Source organism: Phacochoerus africanus, chromosome X (assembly GCF_016906955.1).
Source record: "Phacochoerus africanus isolate WHEZ1 chromosome X, ROS_Pafr_v1, whole genome shotgun sequence".
Classification (NCBI taxonomy): domain Eukaryota; kingdom Metazoa; phylum Chordata; class Mammalia; order Artiodactyla; family Suidae; genus Phacochoerus; species Phacochoerus africanus.
The window spans coordinates 60,461,624-60,481,744 of record NC_062560.1 but is presented as its reverse complement, the minus strand read 5'-3'; the positions used below and the strand labels follow the sequence as shown (position 1 = coordinate 60,481,744).

Sequence of the window (20,121 nt, the reverse complement as noted above, 5' to 3'; positions counted from 1 at the left end):
TTGGGAGCAGGAATGTTCTGCAGGTTGAGGGATGTGGGGGCCCAGGAAGGGGAGATTTCTGAGTGGAGGTGTTCCTCTAGTGAGCAGGTCTCAGATGTCCCCTTAAAGGGCCTGACAGGCAAAGCTGATGGAATTGTTGCTTGAAATTCAGACAGAGAAAGGGGAGGGAGTGATCCCCAGAGCAGAGCACCAGCGAGGTGTCTTGCCCACCTTCACATGACCCCTGTGCTTTCTGCTTCTGGGGGAGGTGTGGGAGGAAGGCCATGGCCCCTGGAGTCAGGCTGACCTGGAATCCAAGCCCAGCTCCACACTCAGCACTATGAGATCTTTGGGAAATCCCTCCTCGGAGCCTCGAGTTCCCTATTCACAGATTGAAACAATAATAATATCTACCTTGGGCTGTTGTTGTAAGGATTAGAAATGATGTCAACTCCTAGTATACAGCAGGTGCTCAATACATGGCAGCTTTTCATTTGTGCTACCACACAGGAAGAGGTTGGCCTAGGTCATTGCTGAGTTGTACTCTCTTTTGAGGGGTTTACTGCCAGGTGGGACAATAAACTGGAATCTAAACTTTGTTTACCAACCTTTCATGTACATTTGTCAAAGGTGGCCTCATGGGCAGATGAGTAAAAACTGGTTCTCAATTTCTATGACATGTAACAATTCTCTCCTGTGCTGGTCATCTCTTACATTCAAAGAGAAGCATTTCACAAAACTTTTTGCTGTTGGTGATATATAGACAATAGATTGAGAAAGCAGTAGGGGGGCAGGGAAAGTAGTGAAACATGGAATAAAAAACAAAATTCAGCCCCTCCTCTGGTCCCCAAACTTCAAACAGCCCATTACTCTTTCTCCTCACTTGTGTGCCATGTTTTAAAACTGTTCAGGAGTTCCCGTTGTGGTGCAGTGGAAACGAATCCAACTAGGAACCATGAGGTTGCAGGTTCAGTCCCTGGCCTCGCTCAGTGGGCTAAGGATCCAGCGTTGCCGTGAGCTGTGGTGTAGGTCACAGACACGGCTCAGATCTGGCATTGCTGTGGCCCTGGCATAGGCCAGCAGCTGTACTTCTGATTAGACCCCTATCCTGGGAACCTCCATATGCCGCAGGTATGGCACTAACCCCCCCCCCCCAAAAAAAAAAGTAAAACTGTTCAAAGAGCTTTTCTGTATTCAATTTCATTTGCTCCTCCCTCTGGCCTGTGAGGTAAGTAGGCCAGATGTTGTCTGCCTCTGGGAGGGGCTGAAAATGACACAGCTGAGATTAGAATCCATCTCCTTGGTGTGGAGCATGAGTGAACTGTGCCAGGTTAAACTGTGCCCTGGACGAATGGGTTAAAAGCAATCTGTGAGGAAATGATGTGCAGGTGTTGGAGGGAGCTGTTTTGCAAGGAGACAATGGTCAGGTGTCCAACACTGCTGCGTGCAGTGTGTCTATTGAGCTGATGAGCAAATCAGTGGCCAACAGTAAGCAGAGGAAGACTTTGGAATTCAGATGACACAGAGACATGGATTTGTTTTCAAAAGTTTTAGGAGTTCCCTGGTGGTCTAGTGGGTTGAGGATCCAGTGTTTTCACCGCAGTGACGATGTGGGTTCAATCCCTGGCTAGGAACTTCCGAGTGCCATGGGTGCAACCAAAAGGTTTTCCCCTTTTCATGTTTTAAATGACAGCAGTGACCTCGGTGACCTGCGTGGCCCTGGCTCCCCCAGCTAGGGAGCGGCAGAGCCCGGAGGATTGAGACTCATGGCCCTTAACTCCAAGTTCTTGGGCTTGAAATCAGCTCATTCAGTCCCCTGCCCTGTCTTTCTTACAGGGGATGCTGAACAAGAATGGAAAGGACAAATCACTGCATAATGGCATTAAAAGAAATAGTGCCCAGCGTTCACCTTTTCCAAATAACTAAGTGGCCTCCATGTGAGAGCTACGGAGGGCAAATATCTTGGCTCCACTGATAGGTTTGCATGGTCTATTTATTATCTCTGTGACTGAAGAAAGCGACTCAGTGTATTTCCCCAAGCTGATTTCCTTCTTCGCAAAAGGAAGGCATCATTTCCTGCCCGAAAGTTGTGAGAATGAAATAGGCAGCATATATGAAATAAGCATAGTACGAATTATGACGCAGTACTATTATCTGTTGAATGCTCCCTTCCTGGAGCACCAAACCCAGCTCATTTTAGGACCCTGAAACGCCTTGTTCCAATGGGAGTAGAGAAGGCGGTTTTTTTTTCCTCCTCTGGCAGCAGCGGGCAGTCAGGCAGACCCGTACTGGGGAGGAAAATGGAGGAAGATGGGTTTGTTCACCGCCTCTGTCTTCCTATCCCCCAGCTGAGGGGGAAATGGCGGGGGCGGGGGTGGGGCTGGCATAACCTTTTCTTTGGCGAGTCAGCTAAGAAGGAATTTCTAGAGCTCCTGTAATGTGTAAGTGGCGTTTGGGTTTGGATTTTTAAAGCTGCTCCCTCTTTTTAAGTCGCTTTAAGATGCATACCTAAAAGCGCAACCAATTGGGAAGCACGTGGAAAAATGATCGTAACCCAGCTTCTTAGAATGTGAACTTGAGCAAGTCATTCAGCCCTGGGAAGGCCTGTTTTTTCCTCTACAATGGGGGCAGTGCTACCTGTTTTGCAGGATCATTGTATTAATAGTACTATGGGAAATGGCACAGAACAGCGTTCCCAATACCTAACAGTCCATTTCCTTTCCCTTCCTGGTGGAGACTGTAACCAATGAGCTCAGACAAAACCCCTTATTCTTCAGTCTGTTACAGTGGCTGCCATTGTTCATTTAATTCTCATAGCAACCTCATGAAACAGCTCATCTAGAAACATGGAGAAAATAGAGGAGCAGTTCAAAGAAGTTACATTGTCCAAGGTCACACAGCTTTCACCTCTTAAAGCCTGGCTTCAAACTCGCCTTGTCTAATTTTTCTCTTGGATATCAGAATGTGGAGGGTGCTTGATCAAGCTGGATCTTCTGGAAGGACCATCTTTAAATAAACTTGGACCAAGGAAATAACCCCAAACCAGACCATTTTGAGAATGAGCTCAGGGTGGAATTTCAACGTCAGGAAATAGGTTATTGCTAGAGGCAGCCCAGCAGTAAGTGGAAAAGAACTAAAAATGAATGTTTGCTTCCCAATCCTTGGGGAAGTTAATCTGTGCTCTGCCAGCCTCAAAAGCTTATGTTGTGAGGGTGATAGGAGACCTGTATTAAGCAGTATACAAATATATTACTGGTAGTCTTCTGTCATCTCCCACTAAACACAATCTCCTACTTATCACCTGACAGCCCTCTACTTTCCACCCTATCAAGGAGGTGGGGAGCTGGGTCTCCTTTTCAAACCCCTTTCCTAAACTAGACTGCAAAGCTAGAATAGGAAGGCTGAGTCATCTTAAAAGAAAACCTAAGTGTACCTAAGCCACATATAACCAAAGTATGTTTTTTATACAGATCATTTTTTTCAACACATGCTGCTTTTCTAGAGTAACAACCCAGGAACTGAGGTCTTCTCTTTACTGCAAAGTGAGTACCTTTTTGTCATCTGTGCTGCCCATCCCCCACCCCTGCCCTAGTTATTGGCATGACTTCAGGCACATTAACCAGCAAAACAGAAAACAAAAACCCGAGGCACTTTGATTGCTTGGGTATGGCAGTGACTGCTAGGTATGGCACAGCACAGGCAAGGAGGGCCAAAATGGTCTAGCAGCAGCTCACTTAAGAGTTAAGCTACAGCCTCAGGGGCTTGTAACCATAAGGGTGATGACAGGTAGTACCAGGAGAGTACAGGCCCCAGCCTCAGAGGCACACACAAGGATGGCTATTACAGCGCCTCATCTGTCTCATTTCTCCTGACCAAGGCAAGGAAGACTAGGTAGATAGGATTGTTACGGCTGTAATTGCTGAAAACCGCACTGTGTGGCAGGGAAAGCCCTGGCTTTTGTGCTCACCCCTTGTTAAGCCCGTGTTGGGTTGGTTCACAGTGCTCAGGTAGGAAGGAGAAAGCAGGCTCCAGCCAGTCTGGGGAGCTTGGATGCCAGGAAACTCACTGACTGCATCAAAAGGAGAGAAGAGCAGGATCTTTCCATAAGCTCAAGGACCCACCACTCACCCCATCCCCTGTGAAAAAAAGCAGCTGATACCCATATTTCTGCACAGGCTCATGTGATAGAAGGGACCTTTATTATTTTTTAGAGAGAATTCATACAGCCATTGATTATACAGAGCTATTTATCAGTATTAATTTCTTTCCACTTAAGAAAATTGTAATATACCATGATGAGGATGATAACGCCAAAACAAGATCACTGGCTCATCATCTAGGGTAAAAATACACACTTAACTGTTTGACACTTTATTGAATGCAAAGCAAGATCAAGCGTCTCTGCCTTCGTTGCACATGGCTGAAGCAGAAGCCCAGGGAGGGGAAGACTGCACAGCTTTCCTTGGCAGGGAAAATGGGCACCCTGTAGTCCTGACTTGTGTTTTTGTGGGGAGACTAACCCATGTTCTGTCGGTTGCCATAGCCCCTAGGATGGGTGTCCTTCCAGTCATCCCACTCCCGAGCTCTGTGGAGTGCTTGTTCATCTTCCTCTTCCTCCTTTTTTTCCTGATCTTCTTGTTGCTGAGCTGCCCTTTTGAACTCTGCCCAAGTTGGAAAAATGAAAAAGCAAGGGTGAGGAAAGGAGGGACTGTTGGGGGCCCAAGCTCCACTCTGAACACAACCACATAACATGAGAACAAGGAATATACAGCTAGCTGCCTACCCCGGGGGCCAGCAGAACTGGTGATACACTTAACAGATAACGTGTTAAGTAAAAGTAAGAAAAGATCCTCTGGTTTTCACGAACAGGCAAAAACATAAAAGTTGTCCCTCAAAATGAATTCTATTTTGGGAAAAAAATTCTTGCTAAAATAGCCAGCCACCCACAACAGAAAACAAAAACACCAACTGACCAAGAAAACCCCAGCAAACCAAAAGCTAAAGTGAAAACTATGATTTTATGATTTGTGACTTGCCAGGAAGGTGGGGCTACAGGTGACTCCTCTTCCTCCATCTACTTTTTTCTTTTTAGTTCCCACACCTGTGTCCCCAGCACCCACTATCCTAACATTTCTTTTCTTTTTGCCTTTTAGGGCCGTACCCGTGGCATACGGAGGTTCCCAGGCTAGGGGTCAAATCGGAGCTGCAGCTGCTAGCCTACAGCACAGCCATAGCAATGTGGGATCTGAGCCACATCTGTGACCTACTCTGCAGCTCACAGTAATAACAGATCCTTAACCCACTGAGCAAAGGCCAGGGATTAAAGCTGCATCCTCCCAGGGCCTATGTTGGCTTCTCAACCCACTGAGCCACAATGGGAGCTCCAAGTTATACAATTTAGTGTGTGTCACAGGACATTTGAACCTACTAGCAAAGAATGTGTGTTATTTTGCACATGTTTGGAAAAGGGTGAGGTCCAAGTGGCACTTGTCATGCAGTGAACTCCCAAAAGAAATGAAACCGAATGCTATCTTTCTCTTCTGCACTATTTTTTTTTTTCCCCTTTGTGAGGTAAGGAACATTTCCTGGCTATCTTGAATCTTCCCATGAAAAAAATCTTCTCATTACTATGAAAAAGAATGAAATACATGGGGATCTGATCTCTTTTAATAGTTTAGTCTTGTGGTTTTTTAAAAAACATTTTAATTGTAAAATAAGATACTGGAAAACACACAAAAATACATATAACTTAAGTTTATAAGAAGGTTAAGCTTAATAGCCTCCATTTCAGTTAAAAAATAGATTTTCTGGGGAGTTCCCATCATGGCTCAGCAGAAACAAATCTGACTAGTATCCATATGGATACAAATTTGGTCCCTGGCCTCACTCACTGGGTTAAGGATCTGGCATTGTTCTGAGCTGTGGTGTAGGTCACAGATGCAGCTAGATTTGGCGTTGCTGTGGCTGTGGTGTAGGCCAGTGGCTACAGCTCTGATTCTACCTCTAGCCTGGGAACCTCCATATGACGCGGGTGTGGCCCTACAAAGACAAAAAATAAAAATAGATTTTCTGTACCATCCCCAAAGCTTCTTCCATGAGCATCTTCCAAATCACACCCTCTCCCTCCAAAAGTAATCACTATACCACCTTCTATAGTGATAACTTAGAGTTTATTACCCAGGTGTGCATCCCTAGATACCAGAGTTGTCCACTTGTACATTCATTTTTTACTCAGTGATTTTTAGTACAGAGTTGTGCAATTCCAAAAAATTCTATCATCCCCAAAAGATCCCTTGTGTCCATTTACAGTTATTTTCCATCCCTTCCCTCCTCTTTGCCCCTGGAAATCACTACTCTACATTCCATCTCTATAGATTTGCCTATTCTGAACAGAAATGGAATCAAGTAACACATGGTCTTTTGTGTCTTTCTCTTAGCATAATGTTTTTGACTTTAGTCTTAATGCATTTAAAAATACTTTGATATTTTTTTAACCTACAGGTTTCTTCTTCTGCCCCTTTCTTTCCTTACAAGTTATCTATTGAAGGAGCTGGGGAATTTGACCTGCATAGTTTTTCCAAAATCTGGATTTTGTCTACTGCATAGTCATGATGGAGTCCAACATGTTCTGTATTTCTGCCAATTGGCAACTAGATACAGAGCTTGATGTGACTTAACCTTTGGCATGAATATAGGTGGTGCTATCTTCCCCCAGCAGGTGGCACATAATATCTATGTATCATATGTTGTGATATTAGCAACTATTGATGCTCAATGCCTAGATTTATTACTTTTCTGGGGGTTTCAAAAAGGTGATACTCTAGGAGTTCCGGTCATGGTGCAGTGGAAACAAATTCAACTAGGAACCATGAGGCTGCAGGTTTGATCCCTGGCCTTGCTCAGTGGGTTAATTAAGGATCCGGTGTTGCTGTGAGCTGTGGTGTAGGCCGGCAGCAAAAGCTCCGATTGGACCCCTAGCCTGGGAACCTCCATATGTCGCAGGTGTGGCCTAAAAAAACAAAAAACAAACAAAAAAAAAGTGATACTCTAACATTTCTTTCTTTCTTTCTTTCTTTCTTTCTTTTTTTTGTCTTTTTGCCTTTTCTAGGGCCGCTCCTTCGGCATATGGAGGCTCCCAGGCTAGGGGTCTAATCGCAGCTGTAGCCACCAGCCTACACCAGAGCCACAGCAGCATGGGATCCGAGCTGTGTCTGCAACCTACACCACAGCTCATGGCAATGCCGGGTCCTTAACCCACTGAGCAAGGGCAGGGATCGAACCCGCAAGCTCATGGTTCCTAGTTGGATTCGTTAACCACTGTGCCACAATGGGAACTCCTAACATTTCTTTGTTTTTTTGGCCGTGCCCATGACATGTGAAGTTCCTGGGAATCGAACCTGCACCACAGGAGTGGCCTGAGCCACAGCAGTGACAGTGCAGGATCCTTTGACTTGCTAGGCCACCAGGGAACCCAACATTTTTTTATTAAGAAGAATGGTTTTGGAGCTCCTGCTGTAGCTCAGGGGTAAAGAACCTAACTAGTATCCATGAGGATGCGGGTTTGAACCCTGGCCTCACTCAGTGGGTTAAGGATCCAGCATTGCCCTGAGCTGTGGTGTAGGTTGCAGATGCAGCTCGGATCCTGTGGTTGTGTGTCTGTGGTGTAGGCCAGCAGCTGCAGCTCCGAATCGATCCCTAGCCTGGGAACTTCCACAGGCCATGGTTGCAGCCCTAAAAAGACAACAACAACAAAAAAGAAGAATGCTTTTTATAAAGAGAGGCTTCCCCTCATCTATGAATATTTAGTTACTCAGGAAAAAAAAGATTAATGCTTGATTCTTTCACTTTACCATTTCTCAAGGTCATAAATTGGTTATCATCCTTTAAAACTGAACACTTTTTGTTTTTAAATATGATTATGAACTCATGGATTTAAACACATTTGATGGGTTTCAACAAACTGCAATGATTTCTAAAAAATATTCAAATAAACTTCAATTTTAGAATAGTTAACCTATAGAAAAATTGAGAAGATAGTGAGAAGTTCTTATACATCCCTAACCAATTTCCTGTATTGTTATTAACATCTTCCATTACTATGGTTTGTATGTCATAAATAATGAACCGATACTGATGCATACATTATTAACAACAACTGCAGTACATACTTCATTCATATTTCGTTAGGTTTTACTGAATGTCCCTTTTTGGTTCCAGGATCCCATCCAGAATTCCACATTACATTTAGCCCTCTGTCTCCTTAGTATCTTCTTAGCTATGAGAATTTCTCAGACTGTCCTTGTTTCTAATGGATTGGACAGTTTTGAGGGGGGTACTCATCAGTATTTTTTTGGGGGGGGGGCCATACCTGTAGCATATGGAAATTCCCAGGCTAGGGGCTGAATTGGAGCTGCGGCTGCCAGCTTACGCCACAGCCACACCAGCTCCTTAATCCACTGAATGAGGGCAGGGATCAAACCCACATCCTCATGGATACTACTTGGGTTTGTAACCTGCTGAGCCACAACGAGAACTCCATCATCAGGTATTTTGCAGAATGTCCCTCAATCTGGGCTTATGACTTTTGGAGGAAAATATCAAGAGGTGAGGTTCCTTTCTCATCACATCAAATCAAGGCTGCACACCATTGACGTGACTTATCACTGCTGATGTTAACTGGGATCACCTAAATCAGTGTTTGTAGGGTTCCCAACTGTGAAGTTACTGCTTCCCCTCCTTCTACACTATAGTCTTTGGAAGCAAGTAACTAAATACAGCCTACACTTGAGGAGGAGTTCTGCTTCACTTCCTTGAGACAGGTGTATATACACAAATTATTTAGAATTTTTCTGTAGGGGAGATTGGTGTCTTCGCTCTCATCTATTTATCTAATCATTTATTTCTATCACTACAGACTCAAGGATACTTATTTGATCCCTTGTATTATAATACAAATACTGTTATTTCACTGCTCTAATTCTTCCAGTTTTGGCCAGTTAACAGTTCTTTCAGCAGGCCCTGTGTCACACTAACATACCTCAATAGTTTTTTGTTGTTGCTGTTTTTTCTTGAGTGCTTCTTTACTTTCTAGTACTACAAGATATCTCAGGTTCATCTTATATAGTCTCTGCCCCAGTCCTAGAATTATCCATTTCTCTAAGCAGTCCTGGTTCCTTTAATTGGAGAATGGTATTAGAAACCAAGATGTGGGCACTAGATATGCTTGTTGCTATTGGCAATTATCCTTATTGAAGCCAAACTGAATTTGAGTCCTTTTGAAATGACCACAGTAGTCTTTGAAAGATTCTTTCCTGTCTTTTATGACAGGACGTTCCAAGCTCATCTTGTTTATTTCCTGCCACAGACTTGGAATTGGCTATTTCTCTAAGACATTCTGGTTTCTTTTAATGGGAATGGTATTTCAAGAATACAATCTGGTTTCCTAGGTGTGCTCTTTGCTTCTGGGCTGATCATTGTTTCTAAGCATTTTCAGTGGCTAAAGCAAAGGGGTGTGTGTGCATGTTTACTTTTAAATAAAATCTCTCATACTCATACAGGGGACTACAGGATTGTTTTATTTCTAACTTCAATTCTTTTGAATTACGTCTGTATTCTTCCACACAAAAACTCTTAGCTCTCAGAGATGATGGAATTTGAATATCCCATAATTGCTCACTTATATTATCTCACATTACACACAGTCTTGGAATAACACTAATATTATTATGATTGCTAAGAACAGTTCATTTTTTTTGCATATGCTTTCCCCATTAGAAAAAAGTTACACTGTATCTACATTAACTGAGCACTGAGCACATAGGCATTCATACTCTATTCTCTCCCTTTATCTCCTTTAATCTTAGTTCTACAAGTAACTATAACTATATATTTAATGCTTACCACCAGTCCTTATGTCAATGTCTTTCTCATCACTATGTTGCCAGGGGCTCACCCTCTAGCAAATTTCTTAGGAAGGGATCACGGGAACATTTCCTGAGTTATATACTGATAACTATCTGTACTTTCACACCTAAAAGTCAAGTTTACCAGATATAATATCCTTGGCTCATTTTTCCCTTGAGTATCTTAAATGTTACTCCATTTTCTTCTGGCATAAAGTGTTAGTATCAAAAAATTTGAGGATGATCTGATTTTCCTTCCTTTATAAACCACCTGCTGTTTCTGCTGAAGCATCCAAGGCATTCTAGTAATTTTATTAGAATGTGTCTTGTTGGTCATTCTGGGTCAAAATTCTCAGGTACAAGGTGTGCTTTTTAGGGCCACACCCATGGCATATGGAAGTTCCCAGGCTAGAAGCTGAATCAGAGTTATGGCTGATGGCCTATGCTACAGCCACAGCAATGTGGGATCTGAGCCGCATTTGCAACTTATATCGCAGCTCACAGCAATGCCAGATCCCCAACCTACTGAGCAAGGCCAGGAATTGAACCTGCACCCTCATGGATACTGGTTGGATTTGTTTCTGCTGCACTGCAATGGGAACTCTCTGGTGTGCTTTTTTTAATCAAATCTTTTTTTTTTTTTTTTTAGTTCCAGGAAAGTTTTCTCAATAATAGTTTTAAGCGTTTATTCTTTTGCCTTGCTTTAGTTTTCTTATTCAGACAATCTTATTATCAGGTCTTCTTTGCCATCTTTAATATTTGTCACTTCTAGAATTTCATCTTTGTTTCTTTTTGATTTAAAACATTTTCCTTTTTACTTGAGAAGGCACTTTCTGTTGTGTTCATTCATTCGTGTTTTCTTCTGGTTAAGACTTCACTTTTTATTCAAATTGAAATATAGTTGACTTACAATATTAGTTTCAGGTGCTTCAATATTTTATAGATTATATTCTAAAGTTATTATAAAATATTGGCTACATTCCCTGTGCTGTACAATATATCCTTGCAGCTTATTTATTTTATACATAGTAGTTTCTCTCTCTCAATCCCCTCCTATCTATCATCTTGCTCTTCCCTCCATTCTCTCCCCCTCTCCACTGGTAACCACTAGTTTGTTCTCTATATCTGTGAGTCTGTTTCTGTTTTGTTATATTTATTATTAGATTATTTTTTAGAGTCCACATACAAGTGATATGTACAGTATTTGTCTTTCTCTTATTTCGCTAAGAAAAATACCCTCTATGGTCCATCCATGTTGTTGAAAATGGCATTCTTTTTCATGGCTGAGTGATATGTCACAACTGTATCCATTCATCTCTTGATGCATACATACGCCGCTTCCATATGTTGGCTATTGTAAATAACACTGCTATGAACATTGGAGTGCATGCATCTTTTCAATTTAGTGTTCTCATTTTCTTTAGATAAAAACCCAGGAGTGGAACAGCTGGATCATATGATAGTTCTATTTTAATTTTTTGAGAAACCTCCACGCTGCTATCCATAGTAGCTGCACCAGTTTATATTCCCACCAACAGTGTACTAGGGTTTCTGTTTCTCCACATCCTCGACAGCTTGCGTTATTTTTAGACTTTCTGATGAGCATTTTGATAAATGTGAGGTGATATCTCATTGCGGTTTTGATTTGCATTTCTCTGATGATTAGCAATGTTGAGCATTTTTTCATGTGCCTGCTGGTCATCTGTATATCTTCTTTGGAAAATTGTTTACTCAGGTCTCCTGACCATTTTTATTCAGGTTTTTAAAAATTAAGTTATATGAGCTGTCTATATATTTTGGATATTAACCCCTTATGGGTCATGACATATTTTCTACTATTCTGTAGGTTGTCTTTTCGTTTTGTTGGTTTCTTTTGCTGTGATAAAGTTTTTATGTTTAATTAGGTCCCATCTGTTTATTTTTGCTTTTGTTTCCTTTGCCTGAGGAGACAGATCCATAAAAATACTGCTACGATTTATGTCAAAGAGTGTTCTGCCTTTGCCTTCATTTCTGAAATGTTCTTTTTTCTTACTTCCCCCAAGTTGTCACTACATTTCTCAGTTTTTCCAATCTTGCTTTGTATGTTTTTTCTGCATCTTATTTAATTTTCTTAATGTCTTCCAACTCATTTTTAAACAGTATTTTTTAGATTTGTTGTTTACTGAATGTGTCTTTCTGGAATGCTTTCTCTCGTTTTTAAAATTGAAGCATAGCTGATTTACAACATTGTGTTAGATTCAGATGTACAGTCAAGTGATTCAGTTTGTGTGTGCATACTCACACACATATATACACATATATATTTTCAATTATATTCCTCCATATCATTTACGTGTGGAATTTAAAAAATAATACAGATGAATCTATATACAAAACAGAAACCAACTCACAGACATAGCAAACCAATTTAGGGTTACCAGAGTGGGGAGAGAGGGAGGGAGGAACAAATGAGGAGTAACAGGTACAAACGATAATGCATAAAATAGATAAGCAACATGGAATGCTTTTGATTTTGTTTTTTTCTTCTTTATAATAATTTTGTGTGGTATCTGACCTTGATAAATTTTTTTTTGGTCCACACCCATGGCATGTGGAAGTTCCAAGGCCAGGGATCAAACCCGTGCCACAGCAGTGACTCTGAGCCACAGCAGTAACAACACTGAATCCTTAACCTGCTGAGCCACCAGGGAACTCCTGACCTTGATAATTTTCCATTCATTTTTCTTACAGTTTTATTAAGATTACATACGGTAAAATTTACCCATTTTAAGTGTACAATTCAGTGATATTTAGTATATTCAGAGTTGTGCAACCATCATCACAGTCTGTTGCTCATTCTCATGTGTAGTAAGCATTCTTGAACTTTGAGAAAGAAGTATGGTTCAAGGTGGCTTTCTAACTTCACAGAGGCTCCCTTTACGCTGTTTTTAATGTATTTTTTTTGGAATAGATTTAATTTTTTAGAGCAGTTTTAGGTTGATATAGCAAAGTTGAACATAAGGTACAGAGACTTCCCATATAATCCCTGCCCTAACACATACACAGCCTTACTCATGATCAGTATCTCATGCCAGAGTGGTACATTTGTTACAAGTGAGGAATCTACATTAACACATCAATATCAATTGGAGTCCACAGTTTACACTCGGGCGTTTTTACGTATATTAAAGCAATACTTGCTTGATTAGAGTTCTTGGTTCTGGTCCTCTCTCCAACTCTTATATACACTTTTTCTTTGCTGCTTCTTTATTGTTCTTGTTCTGCTTAATATCAAGTCTATTTTCAGTAATTTCTCCTTAGTGTGGGATCATATATGAGTAGGGAAATCTGGTGGCTCATTTTCAAGAGTTCATTAAGGGTGAGGCTGCTCCATCTCTTTCAGACCTTCTGACCACAGGTCCCTTGTACTCATTCAGTGCAAAACCCCTCACATTTTAACTACTGGGTTTTTTTTTTTTTTAATTTGTTTTTTCCTTTTCTTTTTATGGCCTCACCTGCAGCATACTGAAGTTACCAGGTTAGGTGTCAAATCAGAGTCGCATCTATGACCTATGGTGCAGCCTGCAGCAATGTTGGATCCTTAACTTTCTGAGCAAGGCCAGGGACCAAAGTCACATCCTCACGGACACTATGTCGGGATCTTAACCTGCTGAGCCACAACGGGAACTCCTTAACTACTGTTCTTAAATTGAACTGCCACACTTTTATTTTTTCATTAAAATTATTTTTTGCTGAAGTATACTGGACTTACAATATAATATCTGTTTCAGGTGTACAACATAGGGATTCTCTATTTTTATAGATTATGCACCAAAGTTAGTACAATATTGACTAGATTCTCTGTGCTGTACATTACATCCCTGTGACTTTTTATTTATCTTATAGCTGACAATCTGTTATCTCTTAATCCCCTTCACCTATTTTCACCCATCCTCCCATCCCCCTCCCTCTGGTAACCACTAGTTTGTTCTTTGTATCTGTGACTTAGTTTCTGGTTTCTTTTGTTTATTTTTTTAGATTCCACATATAAGTGAAAACCTATAGTATTTACCTTTTTGTCTGACTTATTCAACTTAGCATAATACCCTCCAGGTCATCCATGTTGTCACAAATTACATTTAGTTGTTGTCACAAAAGAATATCTCATTCTTTTTTATGGCTGAGTTGGGAAAACTGGATAGCTATATAAAAGAATGAAACTCGACTGTTTTCTCACATCATTTACAAAAATAAACTCAAAATGAATTAAAGATTTAAATGTAAGACCTGAAACCATAAAACATCTAGAAGAAAACAGGCAGTGTACTCTTTGAAATTGGTCTTAACAATGTATTTTTTAAACTATCTCCTCAGGCAAGGACAATAGAAGTAAAAATAAACAAATGGGACCATATCAAACTAAAAAGCACAGCAAAGGGAACCATCAGCTAAACAAAAAGGCAATCTACTGAATGGGAGAGAAAAGTATTTGCAAATGGGTTACTCCAAAATATATAAAGAATGCTGGGAGAGGGATCAAACTCACACCTCTGCAGCGATCCAAGCTGCTGCAATCGGATTCTTAACCCACTGTGTCACACACACAGCAGGAACTCCAGAAGTATGTTGTTTTTGTTTTTTCGGCCACGTCAGCCAGGGATCAAACCCGTGCCACAGCAGTGACCCAAGCTGCTGCAGTGACAATGCCAAATAGTTACCCCACTGTGCCACAAAAGAACTGTAGCATGTTGTTATTGATTGCTAATTTAGTTAGACTGTGGTCAGAGAACATAGTCAATGCGATTTCAATCTTTGAAAATTTATGGGAGTTCCCATAGTGGCTCAGCAGAAACGAATCTGACTAGCATTGGTGAGGATGTGGGTTCTATCCCTGACCTTGCTCAGTGGGTTAAGGATCCCATGTTGCCATGAGCTGTGGTGTAGGTCACAGACATGGCTCGGATCTAGCATTGCTGTGGCAGTGGCGTAGGCCAGTGGCTACAGCTCTGATGAGTTTCCCTAACCTAGGAACCTTCGTATGCCACAGGTGCTGCCCTAAAAAGACTAAATAAATAAATAAATAAAAATGGAAAAAAAAGAAAGCAATCTACAAGATCTATGGTATAATTAAGTGTGCCAATATTCACATTAGAGGAGTTTGAGAAAGAGAAGAAAGAGGAGATGGAAAATGTAAGTGAAGAAAGTATGGCTGAATGCAACCAACAAGGGCTTAATCTCCAAAATATACACACAATTCATACAACTCAACAGCAAAAAAACCAAACAACCCAATGGAAAAATGAGCATTAGACCTGAATAGACATTTCTCCAAAGAAGATATATGGATGGCCAGTAGGCACATGAAAAAATGCTCAACATCACTAATTATTAGGGACATGCAAATCAAAACTACAGTAAGGTACCACCTCACACCAGTCTGAATGACCATCAGTAAATCTACAAATAACAAATGCTGGAGAGGGTGTGGAGAACAGGGAACTCTCCTACACTGTTGGTGAGACTGTAAATTGGTACAACCACTATGGAAAACAGTATGGAGGTTCTTCAGAAAACTAAATATAGAACTACCATATGATCCAGCAATCCCACTCTTGGGCATATATCCAGACAAACTTTCATTGAAAAAGATATATGCGGAAATAGCAACAACAACAACAACAACAACAAAAAAAGACAAAAAAAAAAGAAAAAGAAAAAGATATATGCATCCCTATGTTCAATGCAGCAGTATTCACAACAACCAAGACATGGAAATAACCTATGTACACTGACAGATGAATGGATTAAGAAGATGTGGTACCTGTACACAATGGAATACTACTCAGCCATAAAAAGGACAAAATAATGCCATTTGCAGCAACATGGATTCAACTAGAGACTCTCATACTAAGTGAAGTAAGTCAGAAAGACAGAGACAAATACCATATGATATCACTTATATCTGGAACCTGATATACAGCACAAATGAACCTATCTACAGAAAACAAACAGACTCACAGACATGGGAGAACAGACTTGTGGTTACCAAGGGGGAGGAGGAGGGAGTGGGATGGACTGGGAGTCTGGGGTTAACAGATGCAAACTATTGCATTTGGAGTGAATAAGCAAGGAGGTCCTGCTGTATAGCACAGGGAACTATATCCAGCCACTTGTGATAGAACATGACGGAGGATAACGTGAAAAAAAGAATGTATATATTTGTATAACTGGGGCAGTTTGCTGTATAGCAGAAATGGACAGAACATTGTAAATCAACTATAATAAAAAATTTAAGGAGTTCCCGTCGTGGCGCAGTGGTTAACGAATCCGACTAGGAACCATGAGGTTGGGGGTTCGGTCCCTGCCCTTGCTCAGTGGGTTAACGATCCGGCGTTGCTGTGAGCTATGGTGTAGGTTGCAGACGCGGCTCAGATCCCACGTTGCTGTGGCTCTGGCGTAGGCTGGTGGCTACAGCTCCGATTCAACCCCTAGCCTGGGAACCTCCATATGCCGCGGGAGTGGCCCAAGAAATAGCAACAACAACAACAACAACAACAACAAAAGACAAAAGACAAAAAAAAAATTTAAGAAGAAATTGTGGCTGAAAACTTTCCCAACCTGAAGAAGGAAACAGATACCCAGGTATAAGAAGCACAGAAGGTTTAAAACAAGATGAACCCATATAGACCCATACCAAGACATACCATAATTAACCTGAGAAAAGTTAAACAGATAATTCTAAAGGCAGCAAGAGAAAAAGAGTCACCTACAAGGGGATTCCCATAAGGCTAACAGCTGATTTCTCTGCAGAAACTTTGCAAGCTAGAAGGGAGTGGCATGATATACTCAAAGTCTGGAAAGGGAAAAACTGTCAACCTAAGATACTCTATCCAGCAAGATTATCATTTCCTCAGACAAGCAAAAACTAAAAGAAATCATCAATACTAAACCTATCCTAAAAGAAACTTTGAAGGATCTTCTTTAAATGGAAAAGTAAAAACTATAGGAAATGGAAAGTCTGGTTTAATGTACACAAATCAATCAATGTGCTAACCACATTAACAAAAGAAAGTATAAAAATCACATGACTGGAGTTCCCATTGTGGATCAGTGGTAACAAACCCAACTACCTGACTAGGATCCATGAGGATGCAAGTTTGATCCCTGGCCTTGCTCAGTGGGTTAAGGATCCAGCGTTGCTGGGAGCTGTGGTATAGGCTACAGGCGTGGCTTGGATCCTGAACTGCTGTGGCTGTGGTGTAGGCTGGCAGCTGCAGCTCCAATCTGACCCCTAGCCTGGGAACTTCCATATGCTATGGGTGTGGCCCTAAAAAGACAAAAGAAAAGAAATCACATGATTATCTCCATAGATGCAGAAAAAGCATTTGACAAAATTTAACATCCATTAATAATAAAAACTCTGAGAGTGAGTATCAAGGGAAAATGTCAATATAATAAAGGCCCATTTGGGACAAACCCACAGCCATTATCATACACAGTGGTGAAAAGCTGAAAGCCTCCCTGCTTTCTGGAACAAGATAAGGATGTTCACTCTCACTACCTCTATGCAACATAGTACTGGAAGTCCTAGTCACAGCAATCAGACAAGAAAAATAAATTAAAAGTACCCAAATTAGAAGGGAAGAGGTAAAACTGTCACTAGTTGCAGCTGACATGATGCTGTAACATAGAAAGCCCAAACGTCTCTACCCCAAAACTATTAGAATAAATGAATTCGGCAAGTTTGTAAGATACAAGGTTAACATACAGAAATCTGTTGTGTTTCTATATGATACTAATAAAATGTCAGAAAGAGAAAGTTAAAAAAAATCCTGTTTAAAATCACATCAGAAAGAATAAAATACTTAGGAATAAACTTAACCAAGAAGGCAAAAGACTATACTCTGAAAACTATAAAACACTGATGAAGGAAACTGAAGATGATTCAGAGAAATGGAAAGATATCCCATACTCTTGGACTTGAAGAATTAATATGGTTAAATGGCCATACTACTCAAAGCAATCTACAGGTTTAATGCAACCTCTATCAAAATACCCATATTTTTAATAACTCTCAAATTCATATGAAACCACAAAAGACCCTGAATTGCCAAAGCAATCTTGAGAAAAAAGAATAACTCCAGAGGTGTAACCCTCCTAGACTTCAGACCATACTACAAAGCTATAGTAATCAAAGCTGCATGGTAGTGGCACAAAAACAGACACATAGATTAATGGAACAGAACAGAGAGCCCAGAAATAGACTCACACACCCATGGTCATTTAATCTTTGACAAAGGAGTCAAGAATATACATGCAGAAAAGACAGTCTACCTACAAGTGGTTCTGGGAAACTTGGACAGATACATTTAAAACAATGAGATTAGAACACTCCCTCACACTATATAAAAAGTAAACTCAAAATGGTTTAAAGACCTAAATGTAGGATCTAAAACCATAATATTCCTGGAAAAGAATATAGACAGAACACTTTCTGACATAAATTGTGGCAGGATTTGTTTTGGATCTCTCTCCTAAGTCAAAAGACATAAAAGCAAAACTAGGAAGTTCCTGTTGTGGCTGAGCAGTAATAAGCCCAACTAGTATCCATGAGGATGTGGGTTTGATCCCTGTCCTTGTTCAGTGAGTTAAGGATCCAGCATTGTTGTGAACTGCAGTGTAGGTCACAGATGTGGCTTGGATCTGGCATTGCTGTGGTGGTGGTGTAGGCCAGCAGCTGTAGCTCCAATCTGCCCCTAGCCTGGGAACTTCCATATGCCGCAAGTGCAGCCCCTTTTAAAAAGCAAAAAAAAAAAAAAAAAAAAAAAAAAAGCAAAAACTAAACAAATGGAACCTAATTAAACTTTAAAAGATTTTGCATAGCAAAGGAAAACAGAAACAAAATGAAAAGCCAACCTACAGATTGGGAGAAAATATTTACAAATGATGTGCCCAGCAAAGGGTAAATACCCAAAATACATAAACAGCTCATTTAATTCATTATTAAAAAATTAACAACTCAATCAAAAATGGGCAGAAGACTTGAAGAGACAGTTTTCCAAAGAAAACATACAGATGGCTAACAGGCATATGAGAAGATGACCAAAATCACTAATCAGAGAAATGCAAATCAAAACCACAAGGTATCACCTCACACCTTTTAGAATGGTTATCATCAAAAAGTCTACAAATAACAAATGTTGGAGAAGATGTGGAGAAAAGGGAATAGTCATACACTATTGGTAGGAATGTAAATTGGTGCAGCCATTATGCAAAACAGTATGGAGATTCCTCAAGAAACTAAATATAGAACTACCATATGATTCAGCAATTCCACATCTGGGTATATGTCTGGAAAAAAATAAAACACTAATTTGAAAAGATACATGCACCCCACTGTGTGTATCAGCACTATTTACAATAGCCAAGATATGGAAGCAACCCAAGTGCCCATCGATAGACAAATGGATAAAGAAAATGTAGTATACACACACATGCAACACACACACTCACACACAAAATGGAAGGGAAGAGGTAAAACTGTCAGCAATAAGAAAAAATGAAATTCTGCAATTTGCAGTAACATGGATGGATCTAAAGGGTATTATGCTTGGTGAAATAAGACACAGGAAGACAAATACCGTATGGTAACACTTATATGTGGAATCTAAAAAGAAATACAAATGAATGGATATGCAAAACAGAAACAGACTCACAGAGAAAACAAACTTGTGGTTACCTAAGAAGGCAGAGAGAAGTGGGGAGGGACAAATTAGGTGTATAGTATTAATAGATACAAATATTAATGGATACAAATTACTATACAGATAAGCAACAAGGATATATTGTATAGCACAGGGAATGACAGTCATTATTTTGTAATAACTTGAAATCTCATAATGGAGTATAATGTGCAAAAATAATAAATTATTATGCTCTACACTTGAAGTTAATATTGTAGATTTACTGTACTTCAATTAAAAAATAAAATTCATCTCTTGTAGATAATGTGCAGTTGAGTGTGATAACCTTTGATTTATTGGCAGTTTATTCTGTTTACATTAATATAACTAGCTGATACGGCTGAACTGGGATCTACCATTCTGCAATTGGTTTTCTGTTCATCTCATCTGTTTTTCTTTGTTCATTCTTTCTTGCCTCCTTCCCTTTTAATTTCTCCACTGACTTTATAGCTTTGTCTCTTTGCATTATTTTTAAAAATAGACTTTTAATCTTAGAGCAGTTTTAGGTACACAGCATA

The 20,121-nt window shown here is 40.3% G+C and overlaps 1 protein-coding gene across 1 annotated transcript in view; it reads right to left on the bottom strand.

Moving 5' to 3' along the window:
* Positions 1-4,143: 4,143 nt before the first annotated feature.
* The window catches only part of IGBP1 (immunoglobulin binding protein 1), a 34,147-nt gene continuing 18,169 nt past the window's right edge, over positions 4,144-20,121 (bottom strand). The window contains exon 7 of the mRNA XM_047764878.1: positions 4,144-4,640. Within this exon, the coding sequence (XP_047620834.1) occupies positions 4,495-4,640 (146 nt within the window). The 3' untranslated portion in view covers positions 4,144-4,494. The remainder of the gene's footprint in view (positions 4,641-20,121) is intronic.